This window comes from Bufo bufo, chromosome 8 (genome assembly GCF_905171765.1).
Source record: "Bufo bufo chromosome 8, aBufBuf1.1, whole genome shotgun sequence".
NCBI lineage: Eukaryota > Metazoa > Chordata > Amphibia > Anura > Bufonidae > Bufo > Bufo bufo.
The window spans coordinates 207474612-207495209 of record NC_053396.1 but is presented as its reverse complement, the minus strand read 5'-3'; the positions used below and the strand labels follow the sequence as shown (position 1 = coordinate 207495209).

At 46.3% G+C, this 20598-nt stretch overlaps 1 protein-coding gene across 2 annotated transcripts in view; it reads right to left on the bottom strand.

Annotated features, from left to right (window-relative positions):
* Nucleotides 1-2165: 2165 nt before the first annotated feature.
* Nucleotides 2166-20598, bottom strand: part of LOC120977449 (H-2 class I histocompatibility antigen, Q9 alpha chain-like) — a 49464-nt gene continuing 31031 nt past the window's right edge. The window contains exons 3-10 of one of the 2 annotated variants that reach the window (XR_005773896.1): nucleotides 19961-20239; nucleotides 15949-16218; nucleotides 11959-12057; nucleotides 10582-10611; nucleotides 5087-5138; nucleotides 4148-4200; nucleotides 3900-3909; nucleotides 2166-2285 (exon numbers count right to left, since the gene is read on the bottom strand). Coding sequence is in view for 1 of the 2 variants with exons in the window: in XM_040405413.1 (XP_040261347.1) it covers nucleotides 5122-5138; nucleotides 10582-10611; nucleotides 11959-12057; nucleotides 15949-16218; nucleotides 19961-20239 (695 nt within the window). In the remaining variant the exon portion in view is untranslated. Of the gene's footprint in view, nucleotides 2286-3899; nucleotides 3910-4053; nucleotides 4201-5086; nucleotides 5139-10581; nucleotides 10612-11958; nucleotides 12058-15948; nucleotides 16219-19960; nucleotides 20240-20598 lie in introns of those variants that run through there. The other variant, XM_040405413.1, reaches the window with a different exon arrangement.

Below are 20598 nucleotides of genomic sequence, written 5' to 3'. Positions count from 1 at the left end.
TCCACAACATCACGAGTGGAGGAAGAAGAAGAGCAAGTGTTTATTAGAGATTTACTTGTGTAATATGTAAGAACGGATAATTCCTCTATAATTACAGACATTTTGGCTGTGATGTGATGTCTCCTGTACGGATATCAAATCAGAAAATTGCAACAATTTATTTTTACAAAATTAAACCAAAACTTAAACTACAGTAAAACGAAACCCAAATCCTCATTGAAAGTATGAATTAAAGCAGCGAAAATGTAATCTAAACTTAAACTGTAAAATATTGTAAAATGTAAAGCCTTAAAGGGGTGGTCTGACTTCAGCAAATAGCACTTATTATGTAGAGAAAGTGAATACAAGGCGCTTACTGATGTATTGTGATTGTCCATATTGCTTCCTTTGCTGGCTGGATTCATTTTTCCATCATTTTATATACACTGCTCATTTCCATGGTTATGTCCATCCTGCAATCCAGCAGCGGTGGTCGTGCTTGCACACTATAGGAAAAAGCGCCGGCCTCTCTAGCGGCTGGAACCGTGGGAGCTCACAGAGGCTGGTGCTTTTCCTAAAGTGTGCAAGCACGACCATCACTGATGGATGGCAGGGTGGCCGTAACCATGGAAACAAGCAGTGTATAATGTGATGGAAAAATGAATCCAGGAAGCAATATGGACAATAACAATACATTAGTCAGTGGTTTGAATCAACCTCCTTTACATAATAAATGCTGTTTACATTAACTGCAAAACTGAGACGATTATGTAGGAAAAGAAAACCTGCCATATAAGAAATGTATCACTAATGCTAAATCACTTCAGTAAATTATAGGATCCTCTTAATATTTTAATAAATAGGTTCTTCCAAATTTTCAGAAAGGAAGCTGCCCGGTTCTTCTGTTCTTCCCAATTTTGGTTGCTGAGGCCATCGGTGATCAGCCGTCGTTACCAGGGGAGCTGCCGGGGCCACAGATTTCTCCTGCATCGGCTGCGCTTTTCTTCAGATCATGTTAACTCTCTTTTATGACGAAGTATATGGTCAAAGGTCGTCCAATTACGACAACCCCTTTTAGGCCAGACACACAGGCGAGTTGAATGCGATAAACTCTCAGCGTGTATCAGTGGGTGGTCCTGGTCTGGCCTCCGCTCCTCTGACAGGATCACACAGCATTATACTGATTTATAATACTGTGTGACCCTTAGAGTTCTTTTACACGAGCGTGTCTGGATAAGGTCCGGATGTAATGCGGCAAACCCGCGCGAGTAGGTACGCAATTGCAGTCAGTTTTGACTGCAATTGCGTTCCGTTGTTCAGTTTTTATCGCGCAGGTGCAATGCGTTTTGCACACGTGTGATAAAAAACTTAATGTGGTACCAGGACCCGAACTTTCACAGAAGTTCAGGTTTGGGTTCAAGGTTCTGTAGATTGTATTATTTCCCCTTATAACCTAAGGGAAAATAATAGCATTCTGAATACAGAATGCATAGTACAATAGGGCTGGAGGGGTTAAAAAATTTTTTTCAATAATTTAACTCACCTTAATCCACTTGTTCGCGCAGCCGGCATATCCTTCTGTCTTCTTCTTTGAGGAATAGGACCTTTGATGACGTCACTGCGCTCATCACATGGTCCATCACATGATCTTTTACTATGGTGATGGATCATGCGACGGACCATGTGATGAGCGCAGTGACGTCATCAAAGGTCCTTTTCCTCACAGATGAAGACAGAAGAGATGCCGGCTGCGCGAACAAGTGGATTAAGGCGAATTAAATACATTTATTTTATTTTTTTTAACTTCTCCAGCCCTATATTACTATGCATTCTGTATTCAGAATGCTATTATTTTCCCTTATAACTATGTTATAAGGGAAAATAATAATGATCGGGTCTCCATCCCGATCGTCTCTTAGCAACAGTGCGTGAAAATCGCACCGCATCCGCACTTGCTTATAGAGCAATATAGAGCATGCTGCAATTTTCACACAACGCACAAGTGATGCATGAAAATCAACGCTCATGTGCACAGCCCCATAGAAATAAATGGGGTCTGGATTTAGTGCGGGTGCAATGCGTTCACTTCACGCACTGCACCTGCGCAGAACACTCGCCCGTGTGAAAGGGGCCTTAGAGTTCCGAAATCTGTTACATTACACTGACCGCGTTATGACACATGCTGCAAGTTTATCGCATTCAACTCGCTCGTGTGTACGGTCTAAGTCAGTATATTTTAGAACAACTCCCCTAGACAAGACCCTGTTAATGGGGGCTTTAGATTAACAGCACACAGTTCTTATTAACCCCTTAAGGACCAGGGCGTACCGGTACGTCCTGTGTAGTTTTGATCACTGCCGCACAGCCGGCAGTGATCGGAACAGGGTGCCTGTTGAAATCATTCAGCAGGCACCATGTGACAATGCCTAGGGGGGTCCTGTGACAACGCCCCCCCTTCCCCCGCATTGCCGATCGCTACAAACAGCTGGTCAATTCATGCAAGTTTCTGACCGCAGGGATCAGAAACCTCAAAGTGCCCATATTTTTGAAAGTTAACCCCCCCCATCCCTGCAGCCCTCTGTGTTTTTGTGCCTGCGGGCGCAGCGGGGGGAGGAATGCGGGTGGTGCGGGAGGAGGGCGGCAGTGTGAGCGATCTTCCGCCCGCCCCCCGTTTATTTTCAGGATGGCCGAGCGGTTGAATTAGAGTGTCAGCTCATTGCTGACACTCCGATTCAAATGGCTGACATCTGTGCAGATGTCTGACGTTTTAACCCCTTCCATGCCGCGGTCCGTAGGGAACGCTGTATAGAAGAGGTGAAGAGGGAGGGAGCTCCCTCCCTCTCCCATCAGGGGGCTGCTGTGCCTTTGCAGCCCCCGGACAGGATGGGGTGACAGAGGGAGGGAGCCCTCCTCCCTCCCCTTCTCTGTCTGCTCAGTTGTGGCAGACAGGGAAGGTTCCCATGGCAACAGGACGCCTTCTCAGGCATCCTGCTGTCCATGGTGCTGAACAGATCTGTGCTAAAGGCAGAGATCTGTTCAGACAAAGTGTGAGTGAAATACAGTGCAGTACACTATGTAGGGTAGTGTACTGTACTGTATTATACAGACATCAGACCCACTGGATCTTCAAGAACCAAGTGGGTCTGGGTAAAAAAAAAAAAGGGAAAAAAAGTTTTTTTGGTTTAAAAAATGATATTATTGTGTAAAACCTTAATAAATAAAAAAAGGTACACATATTAGGTATTGCCGTGTCCGTAAGAACCTGCTCTATAAAAATATCACATGATGTAACCCCTCAGGTGAACAACGTAAAAATAAAATATAAAAATGGTGTTAAAAAAGCCATAATTTTGTCACCTTACTTCCAAAAAAAGGTAACAAAAGTGATTAAAAAAAGTCATATGTACCCCAAAATCATACCATTAAAACAGTCATCTCATCCTGCAAAAAATTAGACCCTAACTAAGACAATCGCCCAAAAAATAAAAAAAAAACTATGGCTCTCAGACTATGGAGACACAAAATTTTTTTTTTTTGTTTAAAAAATGATATTATTTTGTAAAACTTAAATCCATTTAAAAAAGTAAACATATTAGGTATCCCTGCGTCCGTAACAACCTGCTCTATAAAAATAGTACATGATCTAATCTGTCAGATGAACGTTGTAAATAATAAAAAATATAAACGGTGCCAAAACAAGTATTTTTTGGCAAATTTTCCATTTTAATCCATTTTTTCCCGTAACATAGCAAGGGTTAACACCCAAACAAAACTCAATATGTGACAAAAAAAAACGATCTCAGAATGGCCTGGATAAGTAAAAGCGTTTTAAAGTTATCACCACATAAAGTGACATCGGTCAGATTTGCAAAAAATGGCCAAGTCCTTAAGGTGAAATAGGGCTGTCCTTAAGGGGTTAAAGAGTTGTCAGATAAATCTTTACATCAGACAATGTCCTGTTATGTCACATGACAGACACTGGCTGGACTGTCCCTGTGAACCCTAGTACCACCTAGTGGAGATGATCGCTACCCCCATAGTCAATGTTTTACTCTTTAGCCTGACTGAGGATATTCGCCTTTGTCCTGTTCCAATGCCTATTACAGGGCTGGACACTGACTACAGGGTCGCTTCCTCCAGCAGGTGGCGCTGCAGAGACAGGACATAAATCTAATCTGCATATCCCTTTTCCCAGGAAAGCTCATGGCCGCCCGTCTGGATCTGTAAAGACAAAAGCAGGAAATGTTCTCATTAGAAGTCATTACACCGATCCAGTAATATCCTGACAATGGCCGAGGAGACTAGAATATATATGTGTCACTGCATGAGGTTTATTACACCAGAAAGTGAGAACCAACATTAGAACGAGATGCCTCGGAGCACGGGTTATAGAGACATTGGGGAGATTTGCGTAAAAAATAAAAAAGTGGCGTTAAAAAGTCACAAACACGTATATGCAACAATTTAAAAGAAAAGTCAGCGATAACGTAGATTTTTGTTTAGGCAAACGGCGTGCAGGAGGATGCGCCTAATTTATAACGAGGCGCTAAGATGTCTCTCACTGGAAACTGAAACTCAGCTCCTATATACAGTGCAGAACGTAGGGGCAGATTTACTGATCCTGTAGATCGGGGGGCACAACCTTTTCTGGTCTGGGGGCCGCATTGTCACATTCTTCTATTTCAAGGAGCTACAAAAATTCCATCAGTCTATTACACAGGAAGATGGAAAGTGAACGGGGGGCATTCACCGGACACATAAACCTTCTCCAACCACAGATGCGCCAAATTACACCACTTATTGGAGCAATTTATGCCAAACTCTGGGTGCACTCATATCACTACATGCGGGCCATAGCTTCTGGGATGTCCTGCACAGCAGCGCATATATATGGGGACATTATCCCCTGCCATGTACTTGGACAGGTGACACAAGGGGTTAAACCAGAGTGACGGAGAGGTGGCAGCTGAGATGCTGGAATGGCAGATCTGTGCCACTAACATGGTGTCTCACCCCTTATCTCTCTCATCCCAGTCGGTTTCTCCTAATCTTTGTTCCCAGATTTCATTACATGGCGGAGTCATTTACATCAGACATAATCACTCACCATTAGGCTTTAGCGGCATTATCGGACGCATCAGATCATGAAGTCTCTGAAGCTGTGAAAACAGGAAAATGTCAGATTTTAACAAAATGTCGCTCATAAAATGTAAATATAAAGTTGAGAAAGTTTGTAAATTCTTCTTTACAGTTTCTCTATTTTGTGATTTTTAGATATTTCACGTTTTCCTTGTTCTTGTACACAGCGATTTCAGATCTCTCTGAAAATTCTTCTGGATTTGGTTGGTCAGACGGCGGTTTATCCCTCTCCCCCCCCCCCCCCCCAATAGTTGACTCAGGACATCTATGTATTCCCCTGACTCTAGAGGGAGAAATGTGTGACCGGTCGTAGCTTCACCCAAACATAACTTCCATATTAGAAGAGTTGTCTGTGGTGACAGAACAACTTTAAAGAAAATCTGTGTTAATATTTGGTACAGAAACCTTTGTTTGGAATTACAGAGGTCAGACGTTCCCTGCAGTTCTTGACCAGGTTTGCACACACTGCAGCAGGGGTTTTGGCCCACTCCTCCACACAGATCTCCTCCAGATCTCTCCGGTTCTGCAGCTCTCGCTGGGCTACATTCAGTTTCAGCTCCATCCAAAGATTTTTGATTGGGTTCAGGTCTAGGCCACTCCAGGACCTTGATAAGCTTCTTACGGAGCCACTACTTAGTTGCCCTGGTTGTGTGTTTTGGGTCATTGTAATGATAACCGCCTCACGTCCGCCCATAGGATATAAACGTCCTATGGGTGGACGTCTATTTCTGACAGCACGTTTTAAAACGTCCTGTCAGAAATAGCAGCTGCACGCTAATCGTGCAGCTGCTGATCGGGTTGCCCGCTGTCAGTGACAGCAGGGCAACCCTAAGACAAGGCAGGGACAGTGCCCAGGTGTCCCTGCCTTCACGATCGCTGCAGACACAGCGCTCACCGAGCGCTGTGTCTGCAGAGAAGGAAGCGCTGTGCGCTTCCTGTTCCGGCCCGGCGGTCATGTGACCGCCGGGACCGGAGAGTGCAGGAGCTGTGTGAGGTCTCTCAGAGACCTCGATCAGCCCTGCTGTGAGGCTGTACAGCGCAGGATTGCTGCTGTACAGCCTCTATAGGGGTGCATTTGTCCTGTAACTGGGGCTACTATCTCAGCCCCAGTTACAGGAGAAATCAACTGTGAAAAAAAAAGAAAAAGTGAAGCAAATGTCCCCCAGAGGTCTTGTATGACCTTATGGGGGACGAAAAGTGTAAAAAAAAATAAAAAAAAATAAAGGGTTGAAAAAATAAAATAAAATAAAGTTTCACATGTAAAAAAAAAAAAAGTTCCCAAGTTAGGAATAAAAAAAAAAAATTAAAATAGAAAAAATAAAGTAAAATAGACATATTTAGTATTGCCGTGTCCGTAAAAACCAGCTCTATAAAAATATCACATGACCTAACCCCTCAGATGAACACCGTAAAAAATAAATAAAAAAAACTGTGTCAAAACAAGCAATTTTTGTCACCTTGCATCACAAAAGGTGCAACACCAAGTGATCAAAAACGCGTATGTCCCACAAAATGGTACCAATAAAACCGTCACCTCATCCCGCAAAAAATGAGCCCCTACATAAGAAAATCTCTCAAAAAATAAAAAAAACTATAGCTCTTAGAACATGGAGACACTAAAACATAATTTTTTTGGTTTCAAAAATGCTATTATTGTGTTAAAGTGAAACAAATAAAAAAAAGTATACATATTAGGTATTGCCGCGTCCGTAAAAACCAGCTCTATAAAAATATCACATGACCTAACCCCTCGGGTGAACACCGTAAAAAAAAAAAAAAAAAACTGTGTCAAAACAAGCAATTTTTGTCACCTTGCATCACAAAAGGTGCAACACCAAGTGATCAAAAACGCGTATGTCCCACAAAATGGTACCAATAAAACCGTCACCTCATCCCGCAAAAAATGAGCCCCTACATAAGAAAATCTCTCAAAAAATAAAAAAACTATAGCTCTCAGAACATGGACACATTAAAACATAATTTTTTGGTTTCAAAAATGCTATTATTGTGTAAAACTTTAATAAATGAGAAAAAGTATACATATTAGGTATCGCCACGTCCGTAACAATCTGCTCTATAAAAATGTCACTTGACTGAACCCCTAAGGTGAACGCTGTAAAAATAAATAAATAGAAACTGTGCTAAAACAACCAATTTTTTGGTCACCTTGCCCCATAAAGTGTTATATTGAATGATCAAAAAATCATATGTACCCAAAAATAGTACTAATAAAACTGGCACCTTATCCCCTAGTTTCCAAAATGGGGTCACTTCTTGGGAGTTTCTACTGTAAGGGTGCATCAGGGGGCTTCAAATGGGACATGGCATCTAAAAACCATGTGGAGTTCCTTTCCTTCTGCGCCCTGCCGTGTGCCCATACAGCAGTTTACGACCACATGTGGGGTGTTTCTGTAACCGCAGAATCTGGGTAATAAATATTGAGTTTTGTTTGGCTGTTAACCATCGATGTGTTAGAGAAAAAAATTGATTAAAATGGAAAATCTGCCAAAAAAGTGAAATTTAAAAATTTGATCTCCATTTTCCTTTAATTCTTGTGGAACGCCTAAAGGGTTAACAAAGTTTGTAAAATCGGTTTTGAATACCTTGAGGGGTGTAGTTTCTACAATGGGGTCATTTATGGGGGTATCCACTATGTAGGCCCCACAAAGTGACTTCAGACCTGAACTGGTCCTTATAAAGTGGGTTTTGGCAATTTTCTTAAAAATTTGAAGAATTGCTTCTAAACTTCTAAGCCTTCTAACGTCCTAAAAAAATAAAATGACATTTCCAAAATGATGCCAACATAAAGTAGACATATGGGGAATGTTAAATAATAAATATTTTATGAGGTATCACTTTCTGTTTTAAAAGCAGAGAAATTGAAATTTAGAAAATTGCGATTTTTTTTAAATTTTTGGGTAAATTTGGGATTTTTTCATAAATAAAGGTGAAATATTTTGACTCAAATTTATGACTATCATGAAGTACAATGTGTCACGAGAAAACAATCTCTGAATGACTTGGATAAATAAAGGCGTTCCAAAGTTATTACCACATAAAGTGAGATATGTCCGTTTTGCAAAATTTGGCCTGGTCAGGAAGGGGGCAAAGGGCCCAGATGGGAAGTGGTTAAAAGACTCAGCCACGACCCATCTTTAATGATATTACTGAGGGAAGGAGTTTGTTGACCAAAATCTAGTGATACATGGCTCCATCCATCCTCCCCTCAATACAATGAAGTCGTCTTGTCCCTTTTGCAGAAAAACACCCCCAAAGTATGATGTTTCCACCACATGCTTCACGGTTGGGACGGTGTTCCTGGTGTTGTACTCATCCTTCTTCTTCCTACAAACACGGCGAGTGGCGTTGATACCAAAAAGTTCTCTTTTTGTCTTATCTGACCACATGAGCTTCTCCCATGTCTCCTCTGGATCATTCAGATGCTCATTGTTGAACTTCAAACGTGCCTGGACATGTGCTGGCATTACCAGAGGGACCTTGCATGCCCTGCAGGCTTTTAATCCATGATGGCGTAGTGTGTTACTAACGGTAATCTTTGAGACTGTGGTCCCAGCTCTCTTCAGGTCATTGACCAGATCCTCCTGTGTAGTTCTGGGCTGATTCCTGACCTCTCTCAGAATCATTCTTACCCCACGAGGTGAGATCTTCCCTAGAGCCCCAGACCGAGGAAGATTGACTGTCATCTTGTGTTTCTACCATTTTCTAATTGTGCCCACAGTTGTTTCCTTCTCCCCAAGCTGCTCACCTATAGTCCAGTAGCCCATCGGAGCTTTGTGCAGGTCTACAGTTTTGTCCCTGGTGTCCTTATACAGCTCTTTGGTCTTGGCCATGGTGGAGAGGCTGGAGTGTGATTGATTGGGGTCTGAATACTGGAGAAAAACGCTTCAGTTTTGTCCCCATTCATTGTCGATGGGGACAAAACGGAACTGAACGTTTGGTTGCGTTCCGACACCGGAGAGCAAACCACAGCAAGCTGCTTTGTTTTCTGTCTTGGGATGTGGATCATGAACCACAATGCAAGTCAATGGGGACGGATCCGTTTTCTCAGGCACAATAGAAAATGGATCCGTCCCCCCAATGGAGTTCATGACGGATCCGTCTTGGCTATTTTAAAGCGAACCTTTCACCTCATTTTCACCTTGTAAACCAGCAACAGTACCTTATAGATTATCTTGAGTGTGTTGTTATCCATGTTAGTGCCGCTTTCCTGGGCTCTTTATACTTCAAAAAATCGTCTTATAAACTTCACATTCTGTGCTCCAACAGTCATGCAACCAGTCAAGGGGGTAGCCCTTCCATCTCCTCTGGCCGTACCGCCCCTGCCCTAACCCCTCCTCTATGCTCCTTAACTGACAGCCGGCTCAGTCGCCGGGACGGCGCTTCCGAAACCTGCGCATGCGCCGTCCTCCTGATTCGCCGCGCGATCCCATCTTTCTTGCTGACAAAAGCGCGATCATGTAAGAGAATCGCGCATGCGCCTTACGCGATGCTGGCCTGTCTGCTCTCCCTCCCGTGCGCGCTCACGGGAGGGAGAGCAGACAGGAGAGCAGACAGGCCAGCATCGCGTAAGGCGCATGCGCGATTCTCTTACATGATCGCGCTTTTGTCAGCAAGAAAGATGGGATCGCGCGGCGAATCAGGAGGACGGCGCATGCGCAGGTTTCGGAAGCGCCGTCCCGGCGACTGAGCCGGCTGTCAGTTAAGGAGCATAGAGGAGGGGTTAGGGCAGGGGCGGTACGGCCAGAGGAGATGGAAGGGCTACCCCCTTGACTGGTTGCATGACTGTTGGAGCACAGAATGTGAAGTTTATAAGACGATTTTTTGAAGTATAAAGAGCCCAGGAAAGCGGCACTAACATGGATAACAACACACTCAAGATAATCTATAAGGTACTGTTGCTGGTTTATAAGGTGAAAATGAGGTGAAAGGTTCGCTTTAAAGATAATACATCCGGATCCGTTCATAACGGATGCAGATGGTTGTATTGTCAGTAACGGAAGCGTTTTTGCTGATCCCTGCCGGTGTGAAAGTAACCTAATACAGGTAACGAGTTCAAACAGGTGCAATTAGTACAGGTAATGAGTGCAGAGTAGGACGGCTTCTTAAAGAGACACTAACAGGTCTGTGAGAGACGGAATTCCTGCTGGTTGGTAGGTGATCAAATACGTATTTCATGCAATAAAATGCTAATTATTAAAAAATCATACAATGTGATTTTCTGGATTTTTTTTTTGACTCTGTCTCTCACAGTTGAAGTGTACCTACGATTAAATTTACAGACCTCTCCATTCTTCGTAGGTGGGAAAACGTGCACAATCGCCAGTGTACCAAATACTTATTTTCCCCACTGTACCGCCACATACTGTCCTCCATATTCACAGGACACCAGTCATGGTCACATCTAGTGACATCTCATCAGAGACACATATACAGAATACTCACTGCTGGTCGCCGTGTAGTCGGCTTTCTTCCCTAAAGTAAGAAGAGGAGATGGAATTAGTAACAGGAGCCTGAAGATCCATCATCATTGGGTCCATATAAAGGAACATAATGGAGGACGGCTGAGGGGAGAGGACGTACAGACGGAAGGTCACCGGGTTATGTGTGTGGCAGCAGCTTTTCAGACACTTTTTATGTAAAGTTCCAGTAAAACCATCGCCATGTCGGCTGAATAAAGCACAGGTTTCACATTATTAGATTTTCTTATATTTCTGGTTATTTTGAGCTGTAATATCAGAAATGTTATCATGTTTTCGATATTTCCCTGATTAGTGAGGAAATACAGAGAACGATGAATAATGACTGGAAACCTTTTATACACCTCTCTTCACACTTAGTTTCTGTACTGCGCTCGGTGTATGGGCCGGTAAAGCTCCTGCTGCATATGGGGAACATTTCCTGAGGCCTCATTCACCTCGTATCTGCCACAAATACCAGGATTTATGGTTTTCCTGGTGTGGCCTACACTATTCCGTACAGAGACACACCGTAAAGTCTATAGGGCTGTACACGGTTTATACTTCGGAGTCCTATGGGTGACGTATGATACTGGAGGTCTATACAGGAGCAGATATCGCAGTCTTCTATCAGAGGTATATGCCGATGTCTACCTCTGATGAGAGGCCATAAGAACGTGCAGACAGTATATAATGTATTCCATACCAGGGCTGCTATACCCTCCTGCACTGACTCCATATACTACACCCAGGGCGGCCACATGCGGCCCACAGGCTTCTTCTGTGCGGCTCCTGACTCCTCAGCCCCAGAACAGTAATGTCCAGGATTCAGTGACATAGTCCTCAGTCCCCGGCATTGTCCCAGGACGTCAGATATCTGTCCTGATAGAGGAGATCAATCACAGATCACTTCTGACTGGTGGGAATCTCCAGCGCTGATCTCTGTAGAGCGACACGAGAAGTGACCACTGATCTAATGGACGTCCTGGTGGTAGAGAGCAGAGCAGGACCACACAGGAGACCATGGCTGGTGTATTAAGGGCGCTGTGCCTGGCACATTTCTATGGGCGCTGTGTGATCCTGGTGATATGACGGGCACAGATTTATAGGTGATTCCCTGTAGGGGGCACAATGCTGTCAGCAGCTCCATGTGGAGTCATGACTGGAGGACACAGCAGATTATATGTAACATGGCTCCGCTGTGGAGGGAATGTGTGACATCAGTATGGGGACAGTCTGGAGAGAACCATACAATATGGAGGAAATCAGAGGACAAAGTATAACAGCCGAACATATAACCTCTACATGTAATATATATACACATACGTCCTGAGAGAAGCCGCGCTGTATTCCTGATACTTACTTCTGTATAGGACAAATCCACCAATGGCAGCAGCAAGAAGAATGATGACCACCACAGCTACGACCACAGGGGTGACCCAGACCCTCGGATTACTTGGTTCTGGTTAGAAAACAGAGAGGTGAGTATGAGCTGCGGATTATACCGAGAGCTTCATGTAGCACAGACTCTACCCCCGCTGTAGTAACGGCGCAGTATGTACAGTGTAATAGGATTACATACATGAGCACAGTCCAGATTTACTTCATGTACAGAACGATGCCGGTGAGCCGAACTAAACCGCATTCACACACTGCAGATATCAGGACGTGCTCCGTGTGTTGTGGATTTGTCATTTGTTTTTTTGGCGTTTTTTGCACCTGTTTTTTGTGCATTTTTGTGCTGTGAAAACCCCAGCTCCAGATGTTAGCTGAAGGTCTATGGAAGACATCAAACGCAGGACACAAACGTTGCTGTTTTTTGCTCCTGTTGTTTCTGTCATTAGGCAGCGTTTTTATTTTTCTGCCTTCTTCGAAATGCCGCCTGCGGAGCTCTGGTGTATAGTCAGATGCTTTCACATCCCCTTCTCAATAGGGGGGCACACCATGGAGAAAACCCTAGTGGTGAGACACACGGGGGACATTACTGAGCCCCTCATGCCAAACACCATATGTGCTCCATAAATTGCAGCTTTTAAGGCTTCTCACCACTTTTCCAAAATGGCCAGAAAGCAGGTGAGGCTTAGCAGGAGGGGATTTGTTATTTTTTCCAGAAAGAGACGGAAGTTATAGATGAAGCCTGCAGGTGGAGTAGACTTCAGTTTCTGGCGCACGGGAGGGCAGAGATGCGCCTGATTTGTTAAGAGACAGGGACATCAGGCCGGTATACGGGCTCGCCAGTCTTTATAAAGGTCCTTCATGGTTTCCGGTGACAGGGACATCAGGCCGGTATACGGGCTCGCCAGTCTTGATAAAGGTCCTTCATGGTTTCCGATGACAGGGACATCAGGCCAGTATACGGGCTCGCCAGTCTTGATAAAGGTCCTTCATGGTTTCCGATGACAGGGACATCAGGCCGGTATACGGGCTCGCCAGTCTTGATAAAGGTCCTTCATGGTTTCCGGTGACAGGGACATCAGGCCGGTATACGGGCTCGCCAGTCTTGATAAAGGTCCTTCATGGTTTCCGATGACAGGGACATCAGGCCAGTATACGGGCTCGCCAGTCTTGATAAAGGTCCTTCATGGTTTCCGATGACAGGGACATCAGGCCAGTATACGGGCTCGCCAGTCTTGATAAAGGTCCTTCATGGTTTCCGGTGACAGGGACATCAGGCCGGTATACGGGCTCGACAGTCTTGATAAAGGTCCTTCATGGTTTCCGGTGACAGGGACATTAGGCCGGTATACGGGCTCGACAGTCTTGCTAAAGGTCCTTCATGGTTTCCGGTGACAGGGACATCAGGCCGGTATACGGGCTCGCCACTCTTGATAAAGGTCCTTTATGGTTTCCGGTTATTTTGCCATTTTCCCAGCCCAGAAGAAGCCGCACAGTTCCCTGCACACATACATTCCCACTGCCGTTATTTCTAGGGCTGTAAGAAGAAGTGTATGTGGGTTTTTCATCCATCTGCCCTTTTTGCCTATAGTGCTTCTTACCGCTAGTGTTTTCTACATGTCGTTTTTGCCTAAAGAGAAGGTGATAGGACAATGCCTGAGACCACCGAGAGCTCCAGCCTGCTGCATTTTTGAAAAAAAAAAAAAAAAAAAAGCAAGAAACACAAAAAAAAAAACTCCCCTATCAAGCAAAAACATCAGGAGCTAAAAGACTCTTGTGTGTCCTGCATCTCATATTGCCCACAGACCTTCAGCTAACATCTGGAGCTGCAAAAAAACACCACTAAAATCTACACATGAAAGCGGCCTAAGGCCTCGTTCACATTTCCGTGTCTGCCTGTTTGGTCCAGGTGTACGTTTTTTGCTCTCCGTGTGTCAACCCTATTCCACGGACACTGATCCGCTGAAAATTAATTTCAAAAGCATCTTCTATCAGTGGTCAGTAAAAAACAGACCAAAAATGGACGCAACTGATGTCATCCGTGTTGTGTCCATGCTTTTTCACGGATCTGTATAATGGGCGTGTTTGGGCCGCATCACAGATCAAAGTAGTGCGTAGGTCCATGATTTTTTCACTGACCCATGGACTGTAAAAAAAATACTGATGTGTGAACAGACACATTAAAATCAATGAGTGCGTGTGCAGTCCATGGAATATAAGGGCAGCACATGTCAGTAAAAAAAAGGAAATGTGAACGAGGCCCAAGTGTGACCCCAAACTGCATAGCATTGGAAAGTCCCTCGAAAAAATCTCGGAGAACCCCTACAGATTAATTACCTCATTTTTATAATTTGTGGGGGCGGCTGACTAACGAACATTTACCAACTTTATCTAGCACAGGCCGCTCCTCCTCCTCTACCCCCCAGCACAGGCCGCTCCTCCTCTACCCCCGCAGCACAGGCCGCTCCTCCTCTACCCCCCAGCACAGGCCGCTCCTCCTCCTCTACCCCCCAGCACAGGCCGCTCCTCCTCCTCTACCCCCCAGCACAGGCCGCTCCTCCTCTACCCCCAGCACAGGCCGCTCCTCCTCCTCTACCCCCCAGCACAGGCCGCTCCTCCTCCTCTACCCCCCAGCACAGGCCGCTCCTCCTCTACCCCCCAGCACAGGCCGCTCCTCCTCTACCCCCCAGCACAGGCCGCTCCTCCTCTACCCCCAGCACAGGCCGCTGCTCCTCCTCTACCCCCCCAGCACAGGCCGCTCCTCCTCTACCCCCCCCAGCACAGGCCGCTCCTCCTCTACCCCCCCCAGCACAGGCCGCTCCTCCTCTACCCCCCCCAGCACAGGCCGCTCCTCCTCTACCCCCCCCAGCACAGGCCGCTCCTCCTCCTCTACCCCCCAGCACAGGCCGCTCCTCCTCCTCTCCCCCCCAGCACAGGCCGCTCCTCCTCCTCTCCCCCCCAGCACAGGCCGCTCCTCCTCCTCTACCCCCCAGCACAGGCCGCTCCTCCTCTACCCCCCAGCACAGGCCGCTCCTCCTCCTCTACCCCCCAGCACAGGCCGCTCCTCCTCTACCCCCCCCAGCACAGGCCGCTCCTCCTCTACCCCCCCAGCACAGGCCGCTCCTCCTCCTCTACCCCCCAGCACAGGCCGCTCCTCCTCCTGATGTGCTCAGTCACTAGCAGGTGTTGCTGCCATTGGAGACAGCTTGTCTGAGGAACTTTCAATGATGTAGCTATATGGAAAGTTACGTTATCAGAGGTGCCTCAGAAATGGAGGAAACTTCTGTGTTCACTCCTCAGGTGGGATACTTCTCCAGGGGACAGTTGAGGTGGAGGGGACTGTACAGGTGATGTATGACACTCTATACCTATACAGAGGGATACGTTGCAGCTTTCTCTCATAGGTTTACGTCGATAGTCCTCCCAACGTATACCTCTGATGGAAGGCTCCACATCTGACAGACCCTTACACAGACTTGTTCTAGATCCCTCTCACTCAGGCAGCATCGAGGAACAAATATAACCTCAAAATAGCGAGAGGAAGGCTGAAGAAACATTGTGCAGCAAACGGAGAGAAGCTTTAATACGACATGTGGTCACCGTGCGGACACTTACTGTACATAGGCAATACAGGATCCTTCACACCAGTGTACAGTAAGTACATTAGACCGTGACTCTAGATTTCAGGGGTCAATAAAGCCTGAGGTCTGATATCAACATGAACAGATCCATTACATTATAAACATGTCCAGAACTCCGGACATTATCTGACCCTAAAAGGAGGACGGGATTTGTCGAGGAACATGAAGGGTTAAGTCACGTACAGAACTCTTCACACTAATCAGATGCTGGAGATCAGGGAATAGACTATACAATGACATGTCCCAATAGTGATCGCCTGTCATGACCTACTCCATAGTCTTACTCCCATCATCCGCCCAGTATGGATACAACTCACCCCACACAACGTTCAGCGGCTCGCCCAGGCTGCTGTGATCCACATAACAGGAGTAACTCTCGCCCTCTTTGGGGATCACTTCCGCACTGACCCTGATCTGATAGGTGCCGTCAGGATTGGGGAGGGTGTGTGTGGTCTCATAGTCGGGAACGTCGTCCCCGTTCTTCATCCACTTCACGTGCACAGCTCGGGGGTGAAATCCGTACACCTGGCAGTGAAGCATCATGGTGTCACCTTTCTTCTGACCGGAGACCTTCACCTGCGGCTGAACTGAGAGGGAAGAAGAAGAAAATATAAATGGACTCCGTGTACCGGATCTGGTCTGTCCTATACTCCGGCAGTCTGTACAATCAGCAGAGCCCCCTGTACTGTGTACAACACTCAGGAGACCCCTGTGCTCCTCACATAGAAGAATAGACCTCCATGACTGAGACCTGTCACTGCGGGGGGAGCACTGCGGACTGGAATAGCAGAGGGGAACCGGCTCTGTGTCCTTCTCCATAACGTACAAATACTGTTCTAATACTTCCTATTACAGACACATCATAGGGTGTTATCAGATATCGCTCGCATACGCCATAACCGTGTGATTGCTGGGGTGTGACCTCTGGTCCCCGCTGGTCTGGACACAGGGAATGGGGCTGTGTTATAGTGGTGGATGGTCGGGGCGTCGCTGTGAAGCACCATAACCCTGAGCTAATGCTATGGCCCCCTCCTTGTGGGGATCAGTGGGGGTCCCGCCCGATCAGTGTCAGTATATGGTAGCAGTACATGCACCATCACTTACTACAGCGGGAGATCCCTTTAATCCACAGTAATATAGAGAGAAAGGCATCGAGGCCCTTGTTACACTTAAGGCAGACATGAAGGAAATTACATGTATTTATCAGCGTCTTCTGTGGATTTATGTAGAATCCGTTTTTATTAAAGTTTTATCAAAACATTTTTGGCAACGAGAGCAGAACACGGAATAACTGTCAGGATCAAGATGACAATATACTGAGGTAAATTCACATAAATGAACATGAGGATCCACAGGTAGCAGTAAGGGTCCCATCTCTCAGACCCTCCTCCGTAAAGGGGGGGATGTTAATGCTGGACCATGAGAGAGAAAGAGGCGAAAGAAGGGGGGGGCAGAGAGGGAAAAAACATCTATGTAGATAGTACCAGCGCAACCGTATCTTTTCTATGGATAAAATAGAAATGATTACTTTAAGGGCTCAGCCCCAGGATCTCACTAGAAAATAGTGAAGTTCAAGGGGCAGAAGAGAAGCCAGAATCTGCCCCAGTCTTATGTCTACATCAGTGAAGGGACCAATGAGTAAGAAATGTCTATTACTAGGGACATGTTCTGTTCGGGGCGTCCGTCAGAGTTTGTGAAAGTAGTGGAGAGAATTCTCTTCTCTGCAAAAAAAAAAAAAAAAATGTTCTCCCAAAAGGAAACCGAACAGATCCCATTATAGTCAATTGTATCTGTTAGGGTTAAAAGCAGAGTGTGCTTGGCGTGCACGCTGCACCTGTATTCCCTGGACTTTGTGTGGCTGTCATGGCCCATAAACAGGTAGGAACTAATGTTAGGGACCACTCAAATGAGACGACCTTGACGCGGTGAGTGGCTTATTACACTTTGGCCAAAATGTACACCAATGCCTCATCCAGCATGGAGGCAGGGCAGAGTGCTGGTTGCAGAGTGCTGTTGCATTTGTATTTTGCGTTTGTATATGTATTTCACCATAGCGATGTGCACCTGCACACAGGTTGTGCTGACTGAATCACGCACATTTTTTCTTTGTATCCGTTAGGCTCTGCTCCTGTCAGCTATGTGCCGAATCCATCACTTCCGTTATTTTTGTGCTTCTGCTCCCATAATGGAAATAAACAGCAATGATGTGAACGTTCCCTTAGGCTACTTTCACACTTGCGGCAGGACGGATCCGACAGGCTGTTCACCATGTCGGATCCGTCCTGTGGCTATTTCGCTGTGACGCCGCTCCGTCCCTATTGACTATAATGGGGACGGGGGCGGAGCTCCGGCGCAGCACGGCGAAAGCCGCCGGACTAAAAAGCCTGACATGCAGTAATTTTAGTCCGGCGGCCTTTCTCCATGCACCGCCGGAGCTCCGACCCCGTCCCCTTTATAGTCAATGGGGACAGAGCGGCGGTCCGGCGGAATAGCCGCAGGACGGATCCGACATGGTGAACAGCCTATCGGATCCGTGCTGCCACAAGTGTGAAAGTACCCTTAGCTGTTCAGCGGCTGTCATACATGTAGAATGACGATATACTGTAGTTCAGAATAAATTGTAATGCGTTCCTTTTCTCTGCCACCAGATGGCGCCATGTTAACGCAACTGCTCCATTCACTTACAATGAAGCTCCGATTGCAGGTGTAGGAATGCCAGAGTGGTGTGGGGTGGCCTAAATGTCCCTTAATGTTGGTGCACGTGTCACAGTGCTCCTAACTGGATACAATGGAGCCCAACCGAAGCAGAGCAAAAATTGTGGGAATAATTCAGGGTTTGAAGAAATAAATTGAGTCCAGACCTTGTGATGAAGTTCAATAACAGCTTTACTTAAATAAACGTTTCTCCAGCAGTTTCAGGCTTTGTCTTGGTTCCCAGCAGGCGTTAGCATTAACCCTGGCAGCAAACAAACTCAGCTCTGCTAAATCTGTTGCTCTCTGGCTCTGCTGTGCTGACAAGCTTACTGTATAACTTTATGCTGCGACTTCTCTTTGTAGTCAGTCTCTAAATTAATACCAGGGAATCTTATACCTCATGGCTTCAGAGGCTTCATGCTTTGGCCTCTGTGTCCAGCAGAGCTAAAGGTGCTCTAGCTGGCTTAGGCAGGACATGGACCTGCTTCCTTCCCCAAGCAGGGAGTACTCTCCACTGACCTCTAACCAACTAAACTCCTCCTTAGAGGGAGAGAATTAGGATGGAAAGAAGGTTCCATCCTCTGCAAATGTAGCTCTGCCATGCTTGCTGCCAACTTCTGGTGAACCAGGTACATTACATGAACAATAACAGTTGTATATTGCACATTGTAGTGGACTGAAATGCATAAGATGACACGGTGTTAGCCCATAGAAGACAGTAGAGGGGTGCGGAGTGTTAATGGCACTCCGGGACATTACACTGTAAAAACCATAGTGTGGAAAAGAGAAGTGACAGGTTTATTCCTGATGTGGAGGCCACGGCCAGAGTTCACACTGAACTGGAGGAATAACGGCTGCTGCTAAAATACCACGTGGTGTCCTGAAGCTGAATGAGCAGAAGAAAACTGTGTGAACTTAGCCTTAGACCTCAGACTGACTTCAATGGGAACTCTGGACGTGGATACTGCGCGAAATCAGCGTCAGGACTGGAGACGTCACTTCTTCCTGCAGCGCAGTTTTTAAAACCACAAACAGAAAAAAACTGAAGTATAAATTAACAAGCGATTTTCACATTGAAATCAATGGAGATGAATTGGAAGTGTTGGCGACTGGTTGGTGTGAAATCTCGAGCCCAAAAACTTAGGGGGACATTTACTAAAACCGCTGATTTAGACGCCGGTCCTAGTTCATGTTCACTGGAGCTGCCTAAGTTATGGAGAGTCACCCGCCTCTACATGACTTAAGACACTTTACCGGTGGCCGTGCGACCTGCTGAAATCTACGCCAGCTCCTTTGTTGCTATAGATTTAAGTCATTTACGCCAAAAACAGGTGTAGAAAATGATGAATCGTATGGGCCTGTTGGCACGCCCCCTCCCCGGCACGCCCTGTTTCACCACCTTGGTGGAGTGGGTGGGGAAAAGTCACAGATTTGTCCGCAAATCCTCTTTGCGACCGAGTCTGTGAGAAAAGTACAGCAGAAAGTGTCATACTTCCCATAATAAACGACCCCTTAGTGTGGAGATATGAAAGTCCTGTCTGTTTCTGTGCAGGCGCTGGTGTCCGCTGTGTAGACGCGTGTGATGTGACAGCTCCGCACACACAGGACATGTGACAGGTGGTGATGAGCACTTACCTCTCCTCTCCAGATCTTCTCTCCCGTTCTCCACATGTTTCTGCAGCCAGTCTATACAGATATTCTCCAGATAATTCTTGTGTCTCTCCACCACTTGTTCCTCCCGACTGTTCCATCTCTGTGCGGAGATCTGAGCCTGGGACATGGTGGGGATATATGTCCACGTCTGTGTGTCCAGGGACATGAACTCTCCTCCATCATATCCGTGCTGATCGTATCCTGTGACGCTGCCGTCATCTCTCCGCTCACAGCCGTACATCCACTGGACAATATGGAAACCTGCAGACAGCAGAGGAACATGTCACACAGAGCACATGTATGTATCATGTATGTGCAGTGTATGTGTGTGACGTGTGTAATATATGAGGGAAATCCAGGCTACTGCCGGGGCCCGATCCTCCAGGGGCCCATGAATCCCCCCTCATGTCCTGACGTCACAGGGTCACGTGGTGTGGAGCGGAGACAGGAGCAGGTAATGATCAGTCATCTCATCCTAATGATGGGGATCGGGGAGGAGGCGGGGGAGGCTCGGGCTTGGAATGTCACCTGACCCTGTGACATCAGGAGGTCCTTACAGCGCGAGGGATTCATTACCTCATTATAATCTGCCCTGTGCTGACTATTCTCTAGAAGGACCT